Source organism: Syngnathus scovelli, chromosome 9 (assembly GCF_024217435.2).
Source record: "Syngnathus scovelli strain Florida chromosome 9, RoL_Ssco_1.2, whole genome shotgun sequence".
In the NCBI taxonomy this organism is placed as follows: Eukaryota; Metazoa; Chordata; class Actinopteri; order Syngnathiformes; family Syngnathidae; genus Syngnathus; species Syngnathus scovelli.
The window spans coordinates 17,713,413-17,721,564 of NC_090855.1; the positions used below are offsets into that span (position 1 = coordinate 17,713,413).

Here is an 8,152-nt window from a genome sequence, read left to right on the forward strand (position 1 = left end):
CTGATCAATGTTAGCATGGAGTGAGCTGAAGTGCATGGCGCTGAAGATTTGAATCTTTGAAATGCGCTGAGGTCTGACGTATCAGGCAGAATGGTTTGCCATCACGTTCAACAAAAAATAGAAACTTTCCCACTCTGATAAAAACGTCCTGTGTTCATCTACATATTTTCGTTTTGCTGTGCATCTTTTCCCTGCCATTTCGAGAGCCCAATTGACACTAATAGTTTACTGGAATGTGTTTGCCCATCCTACTTTGTGGAATTTCACCACATGCGCTTTTGACGAAAATACTAAATTGAACTCAAGTGAAGCCAACACGCACAACCACCCCCCCCCCCCCCACACACACACACACACACACACACACACCTACACACACACACACAAATGTTGATATGAACATAAAAGAGCCGCATGCGGTTCGGGAGTTGCGGCTTGGCCAAACCTGTACTATACAACTTTATTTGTGTAAAATTTTCACAACAGCTGTCACACAAACAAAGCGGGAAAAACCGAAGACGTGCGTGTTCCGCCCACGCTGGATTTATTTGCACCTTTGAAAAGACACCGTATTGCCGCAGATGTGGCAAAGAGTACTTTTGGGCATCTGAGACGGAAGGATGTCCAAAGCATCACGTCACCTGCTCTGGTAGGAATGGTGGTGGGACGTTGAGGTCAACCGCTTTGGGGTTGGCTGAATCTTTGGTCGCAGGATGCCACACACTTGAAGACAGAAGCAGAAAAGCAGAGCTAAATGCAAAATGTACTCACCGGTGACTCCAATTTTTTCCCCCCCTGAAGAAATGGATGGACGGGTGGCCCCGGCTGGCCGGTGGGACTCTTGTTATTCTGACCCTTTTTAGTGCGCGTTTGGGGCAACAACCGTTTTTTTGTGGCGCTCTCTTCTGGTTCAAGAGTGCCCTGCATGTGAATTTGCCTTTCCTGCCTTCTGATTGGATGAGCGCCGGTGTGACGCGGTGCCTCTGTCACCGTGGCGGGGGGTATACGTCGGCATCGGAGCGTCTGCCAACGTCTGAGACCGGCTGGCAGTGTATCGGTCCAGTAATGCCAGACGAATGAGTGACTGAAGAATGTAGCTATTTTGTCTGAGAAAAAGGTGTGCTCATTGATAAGCTTACCTGTCCTTGTTGCTTCAGCGCTGACTCCAGATCTGCTACTCTGCTTTGATAGTGACCCATTTCTACTGTCATGTAACATGGGGGGAAGAGATGGTGCAAATGGTAAAACATGGATTGTTCACAGGAATAAATTGGCAGAGCTGAAATTCCAAATTTGTCCAAAAGATGGCGCCAGACCAAAACATGAGACCAAAAAAGGGGCCAAAATAAGCTAAGCAAGTTAAAATAGAAATAAAACAGGAACACGGTGTCGGATTGTGAGTCACGCATGGACGCACAAATGTGATTTTTACTTTTTGATTTCTTTGCTTGGCTAAAAATGTATTCTGTAACAGCTTAAAGCAATATTGTTAGTCAATTCGATCAAGGGACCCGTCACTATGAGAATAGTGGCGTGACATAAATTGTTTGGAGAAGCACAAATGTGATTTTTACTTCTTGATTTCTTTGCTTGGCTAAAAATTGATTCCCTCTTTCATGAACTGTGTTTTGCAATCGAATTGTTCTGGGATTGAATGATTTTATTAACACGGGTATCAGTGGGTGAAATTGTTCGGTTTCTGGAGTGATTAAGATTTGTAATTCTATTTCATGTTTCTTCAATAAATGTCTTGTGTATATTCATCTACTTTGTTGTGCGCTGATTTGTACTGAATGTACAATCGATGGTTCGGGGTTGATTTGACAATTTGATTAATGTGCGGGGGGTTATTATGGTATAACATAGGACCGTAATAAATAAAAGTAACATCAGACAATTTTAGAGAATTGAATAACTTTCGTAGTTATTTGAGACACGAGTGAATTTCAATCCGTTTGAAAGTTTGCTTCGTCTGAATAAATTAACGGAAGTGTTTGAATCGGATTATCGGTTTGGTGTAGAACTAAAAGTAATTTAATTATTTGAAGGGCGCAGGCCCGTTTCCCCTTTTGACGGGCCGCGTAAAAAGTAACTCCGAACATGTTAGAGAATTAAATAACTTTCGTAGATATTTAAGGGAAGAGTGATTATTGAAAGAGGTGCGTTTTACACTACCATCAGCTTTTCTCTGGTCTGAAAGGAGGAGGAGGGAGGCTCCTCCTCCTCCTTTCAGACCAGAGAACACCCGAGGCTGGGTGAGAACGGGGAGGCTGCGACCCGGTCGGGGGTTGCGGGAAGGGCCGCCACCTTGATCTCCTTCTCGGCGTCGTAGTCCTCTCCGCTGGTCTGGGCTAGCAGAGCGTAGGCTCGTTGCAGCGCTTGATATTCTTGCGTCAGCTGGCGGTAGCGAAGCTCCGCCTCCTCATGCACACACCAATGCAACACAGCACTAGTACCAGAATCAGTCAGACCGGCGACAAAGCACCCGCGACGCAAAGACGAGTCCGATTCCAGGCTGAAGAGGAATGTTTGGCGCCAATACGCTGGCAGAAATGGCGGGCTACCTCTTCGGGTTCCGTGTCGGGGGTTCTGTCGGTGTGAAAAGACAAGGACGATCCGTCCGAGTCCACCAACACGTCTTCGTCGTAGCCGTAAAATGTTTCGATGACCTGCGGGCGCGGAAGCAAACATCTCTCTGAACAAACTGAAGCGACACCTCACGATGAATCGACGAGAGGAACGATAGCGAGAAAAAGGCCATTTCATCTTGCGCAACACCAAGCAGCCGCAAACAAACAGACTCACCTTGCAGGACCTCACGCTTTGTTCCTCCTCAGAGATTCTCGACGTCGGTATCGTAGCAGCAAATCTCTCTCCTGTCGACACAAATAATCCGCCTTTGAGATTCTTTGGATGCAAAGGGAACGAACGGCTCCGGCGCAGAAACAAACGCGACTCACGATGACATTTCTGACATGAGCTCCTGTCTCCAGAGCCTGAAAAACCCGTCACCGGCGATGGTTGGAGGGACGCTCGTCTTTTCCAAAAGTGACAACTACAGGGTGTGTCAGGGTTTTCCAGATTATCTTTATCGTATGATTATGTTGCTTTGACTTTGACTGCAACCTGTAATAAATAATATTATTTATCCCTTATTTATCCCTATCGCTTATCCCTTCCTACACAAAGTCGTAAAACATCCCTTGCTATGTTTTGACTAGAGGTCAAGGGCTTTCTCTATTCAATCCACTCTTACACCCACCCTGTTTCTCTTAATAAAAATGCTCGTGCAGGAGCCGAGAGTCAGACTTCATTCGTACAACGGATGGACTCTCCACCTGCAGGTGTCCAAAAGAACTTACTTGTCTCCCGTGTGGTTCTTGCAAAATAAGTTGGAGCGAGCGCAACTCTAACAGGGTGCATTTTGCCACTAGCTGCCTACGGACAATGACGTCGCGCTCGCGGCTCATGGTTGACGGGCTGAGCAGCCGGGCGAGTCCGTCGTTTTCAGCGCACAGCGAGTGGCAAAGGCGCTGACAAAACGGGAGCTTTGAGCTGCTGAAAACGGCAAAACAAGTCTAAAGCGTGTTCAAACGCGTGCGCACAATGCTCCTGCTTGAAAGGTCGGAATTTAAGGGGCCAATTTTTTGGATGGCGGCCGCCGGCCAAGCTTTGGACGGAAAAGGTTTCCTGGCGACAGCGAGCGAGCGCGGCGCTGCCGTACGTGCACCGAGTCACCTGCCTGAAGACCTTGGACAAGTCGTCGATGATGTGCCGCTGCTCCACAACTTGAAGGAACTCCATTTCACCGTCCTGCTGGCCGCAACCGCGCTCCAGGTCATTGAGCGAACTAGGCCTTCTCTGTGGAACACAAATGCAGTGGACTCTGTTGGCACGCCGCCGTTGTCCGCGTCGACTTACCAAGCTTGCCATCTCCTCGTTCTCCTGGGTGACAAAGCGCACTTTGTTTTCAAGGCGACACAGCACCAGTGAGAGTTCTTCATTCTTCCTGCTCAGGCGTTTGTTTTTGTCCAGGAGTGGCAGAAACTGGCTTTCTGTTTCTCTCAGTCGCTTAAGCTGCAAGCATGAAGTGCGGGATGCGAAAGACGCACAACACGCGGGCCAGAACGTATCCATTCCTTTTGCATCGGTTTGAACGGAATCGTGGCTTTGGCTCCCAATAAAAGACATCTACCAGGCAACCGACTCGCCGCGCCGCTCAACTAATAAGCAAGCGCAATGGGTGCCTCGCTGGATGGCGCGCATCAAACGTAGCGCAAACCTTCAAGCGTGCCGTCAATAAATTACCAGTTCATTGCGCTCTTCAGAAAGCAGGGCGTTTCGATCCTCCAGTTTCCTGATGACTGCGCTGAGCTCAGCGATTTTCAGATGAAACCTTCGCGTGTCCCGATCCTCCTGAGACTGAAAACGCTCCGCAACACACACACACAACCACTCGTTCAAAGTTCAAAACTGTTTTTGTGCTACCTTCCTCCAGCAACGAACTAAGTCATGCGTACTGCAAGTGTGTGATGAGGTGGCTTACGCTATGAAGAGGATTGCTAGTAGCGCCGTTGACCCCACTTCCAGGGTAGTTTAGGCCCGCCCTTTGGGAATCCCTCAGGGCAGCGATCTGCTGCTCGGCAGCCTGAGTCTGCAGCTGAAGGCGGTGGACGTGGCCGGCCCCAGGGATTTATCCAAAACACTAACCGCTCTGTCTTTCAGCTTGATCTCATCCATCTGGATGTACAAACGGGGAGCGCTCAGGCAGGCGGGCAAACTCATTTGCCAGAATTGTGACAAAAACAAAGAGAGCAACCGGCCAATTTTTATCTTGAATCGACTAGAACACCATTGCTGTGACAAAAGCGAAGCGAGCAACCGGACGTTTTCTTCTTGTGAAATAGAATAGAATAGAATGCCTTAGGTGTCATTGCACTGCAGGTATACAACGAAATTGGGAACATAGCCACGCACCGCGCATCTGATCAGTCCTACCAGTCGGCGGATCTCCCTCTCGCAGTCTCTCTTGGTTCGGCTCAGCTCCTCCCGATGCTGGTGATGAGCCGATCGGAGCTCGGCCGCTCGGGACTGCCAGGCCTGCTGGGCCGCTGCCAGGGCTTCTTCCGCGCTCCTGGTGGAGGCGACACCGCTCGGTCTCCCGACACCGCCGCGTCTCCTCCACTTCCGCCAGCAAAGCGCCCCCGCTCCTCACCTGAGCAGACATTGCGCCACATCGGGCCGTTGAGACCGCAACGGAGCGCCGCGACGCTTACTGGGGACAAGCTACACAATACGGTAGCGGCCGCATCGGAGCCCGACGTGGCGTGCGGATAGTCAGACACGGATTGAGCGGATCACCTTGTCCATGGAGCCGTCCCTCAGGCTGAGGACCAAGGCATTCAGTCGCTGGATCTCTCCATCTTTGATTTTGATCACTCTCATCAGCTCCATTTCATGCTGCCGCAGTAATGTCTCCCTGGTAACGGCTAACTCTTTCTGCTTCTCCTCATGGAGTTTGCTTTTGAGTTCCGTCATGGCGGCGGTGGCACGGTGGTGCTCCGCCCGCAGGTCCTGACTTCTCTCTCTCTCCAGACAGCTGACCTGACATGACTTAGACAAACTTTATTGTCATCTTGTCTGCACATGGTGCATACAAAACGAAATTTCGTTGCACACGGCTTACAACAAAGTAGTGATATTGCAGTTGAATAGAAGTAACATATCCTATGAAAATATATATATATATACATATACTGTATATATATATATATATATTACAAATAAGTATAAAGTGCAGCAGTGCTAATTATGCAATAGTGCAAGTAGGCAAAACAGTATTCAAGAGTGTGCAGAGGAATGCTAAACCATGTATTAAACTTCTATTTAAAGGGTTTACACAAGTTCAGTAAAGTTGGTAGTGCGAGATAGTGCAAGATAGAGGTCCGTAGTGTCATAAAGTACAGATCTGTGAATGTGTGATGCAGAGTTCAGTTTAGAGCTCAACAGTTCTAATGTTCAACAGTCTGATGACAGCAGGGAAAAAGCTGTTGCAGAACCTGGTGGACCTGCAGCGGATTGTGCGAAACCTCTTCCCAGAGGGCAGCAGGGAGAACAGTCCATGGTGGGGGTGTGATGGGTCATTGATGATGTTACGGGCACGGGACATGCAGCGCTGAGATGAAATGTCCTGAATGGAGGGAAGAGGAGCCCCTATGATCCTCTCTGCTGTCCTCACCACTCTCCTCACGTTCTTCCAATCGGAGGCGGTGCAGCCTCCACACCACACAGAGAGTCAGCTTGTCAGAATGCTCTCTATGGTGCTCCTGTAGAACGTCCTCATGATGGGTGGGGGCAGGTGGTCTCTCCTCATCCTCCGCAGGAAGTACAAGCGCTTCTGTGCCCTCTTGATCAGTGCCGTAGTGTTCATAGTCCAGGTGAGGTCTTCTGTGATGTGGACCCCCAGGAATTTGGTGCTGCTGACCACCTCCACAGCTGAGCTGTTGATGATCAGTGGAGCGTGGTGAGGCTGGTTTTTCCTGAAGTCGACGATGATCTCCTTCATCTTCTCCACATTCAGGATCAGGCTGTTGTCTCTGCACCAGCCCACCAGCTGCTCCACCTCCTCTCTGTAGTCCAGGTCGTTGTTGTCTCTGATGAGCCCCACCACCGTTGTGTCGTCTGCGAACTTCACGATGTGATTGGTGGTGAACCTGGGGACGCAGTCGTGTGGCATCAGGGTGAACAGCAGGGGGCTCAGGACGCAGCCCTGAGGGGAGCCTGTGCTGAGGGTGATGACATCAGAGGTGTTCTGTCCGACCCGGACTGACTGAGGTCTGTTGGTGAGGAAGTCTAGCAGCCAGTTGCGAAGGGGGGTGTTGAAGCCCAGGTGTTCCAATTTTCCTACTAGATGCTGTGGGATGATGGTGTTAAACGCTGAGCTGAAGTCCAGGAACAGCATCCGAACATGGGTGTTCTTCTCCTCCAGGTGAGCCAGGCTCAGGTGAAGAACGGAGGAGATGGCGTCCTGAGTGGAGCGGTTTTGCCGGTCGGCAAACTGGAACGGGTCAAATAATGGGGGGAGTCTGGAAACGATGTGATCTTTAAGCAGCCTTTCGAAGCACTTCATCATGACCGGAGTCAGTGCAACAGGCCGGTAATCATTAAATGAGGTGATTTGAGGTTTCTTTGGCACCGGAATGATGGAGGCAGTCTTAAAGCACGCTGGCACTGTGGCTTGGCCCAGCGAGGTGTTAAAAATGTCTGTGATGACCCCAGCCAGCTGACTTGCACATTCCCTGAACACACGCCCAGGAATGTTGTCGGGGCCAGGGGCCTTACGGGGGTTGACTCTCCTCAGGGTCTTCAACACATCGGCGGAGTCAAGGCAGAGTACCTCCTCTTCCTGATGGGGGACAGTTTTAACTGCTGGAGTGCCGTTTAGTGCCTCGAACCTCCCAAAGAAGTTATTTAGACCATTTAGAAAGTCAGCATCAACTTCACCCACCGGGGGGGGGGGAGGGTGAGTTGTAGTCTGTAATCGCCCGTATGCCTTGCCACATACTCCTGGTGTTGTTGGCGTCGTGGAAACGATCCTGAATTTTTCGACTGTGGTCTCGCTTCGCTACCCTGATGGCACGGTTCAAGTTGGCTCTCGCTGTCCTCAGTGTCTCCTTGTCGCCAGACTTGAAGGCAGAGTTCCGCGCTCGTAGCGTTTGACGTACCTCCTCAGTCATCCAGGGTCGTTGGTTGCCCCGGGTGATGATATTCTTAGTGGTGCTGACGTCCTCGGTGCATTTGTTGACGTAGGCTGACACAGTCATGGCACACGCATGTCAAATCTACATCGGGGAAACTGGGAGGGAGGGAGGGAGGGAGGGAGGGAGGGAGGGCGGGAGGGAGGCAAGCAGGGAGGCAGGCAGGCAGGGAGGCAGGCAGGGAGGCAGGCAGGGAGGCAGGCAGGGAAGCAGGCAGGGAGGAAGGCAGTGTCTGTCTGTTGAGGTTTTCACCTTGTTCTTCTCCTGCTGAAGTTCTAACTGGACGTCCATCAGTTTGGCTCTCAGCTCGTCATTGGCGGCCTGAAAGGCGTCCGTTCGCTCCGCCTTGACCCGCCCTGCCGGAGCTCGTTTGGACATCTCTTACTCGAGTCTCG

At 50.6% G+C, this 8,152-nt stretch overlaps 1 protein-coding gene across 8 annotated transcripts; it reads right to left on the minus strand.

The window, feature by feature from the left end:
• Nucleotides 1-510: 510 nt before the first annotated feature.
• Nucleotides 511-5,063, minus strand: LOC125974899 (janus kinase and microtubule-interacting protein 3-like). 8 transcript variants are annotated; one of them, XM_068652069.1, is made up of 9 exons: nucleotides 4,999-5,054; nucleotides 4,309-4,740; nucleotides 3,922-4,077; nucleotides 3,743-3,813; nucleotides 2,806-2,876; nucleotides 2,565-2,669; nucleotides 2,308-2,421; nucleotides 1,140-1,201; nucleotides 511-723 (listed from the first exon to the last, which is right to left on the minus strand). In XM_068652069.1, the coding sequence occupies exons 3-8, from the start codon at nucleotides 4,002-4,004 to the stop codon at nucleotides 1,175-1,177; spliced, it is 471 nt and encodes a 156-aa protein (XP_068508170.1). In that variant the 5' UTR covers nucleotides 4,005-4,077; nucleotides 4,309-4,740; nucleotides 4,999-5,054; the 3' UTR covers nucleotides 511-723; nucleotides 1,140-1,174. The 8 variants fall into 8 exon arrangements, 6 of the variants coding, with proteins under 6 accessions (XP_068508170.1, XP_068508172.1, XP_068508171.1 ...); XM_068652071.1 differs by having other exon boundaries at nucleotides 3,922-3,945; nucleotides 4,999-5,018; XR_011087483.1 differs by having other exon boundaries at nucleotides 1,140-1,204; nucleotides 2,308-2,418; nucleotides 3,922-4,740; nucleotides 4,999-5,063.
• Between the last annotated feature and the right edge of the window lie 3,089 nt (nucleotides 5,064-8,152).

Coding starts and splice junctions, on each gene's coding strand:
- LOC125974899 (XM_068652068.1), bottom strand. CDS start 4,004: ATGAAGAACTCTCACTGGTGCTGTGTCGCCTTGAAAACAAAGTGCGCT. Junction 3,814..3,921: donor ACGAGGAGATGGCAAGCTTG/GTAAGTCGACGC, acceptor TGCGGCCAGCAG/GACGGTGAAATGGAGTTCCT. Junction 1,202..2,307: donor ACGCCGAGAAGGAGATCAAG/GTGGCGGCCCTT, acceptor ACATGACAGTAG/AAATGGGTCACTATCAAAGC.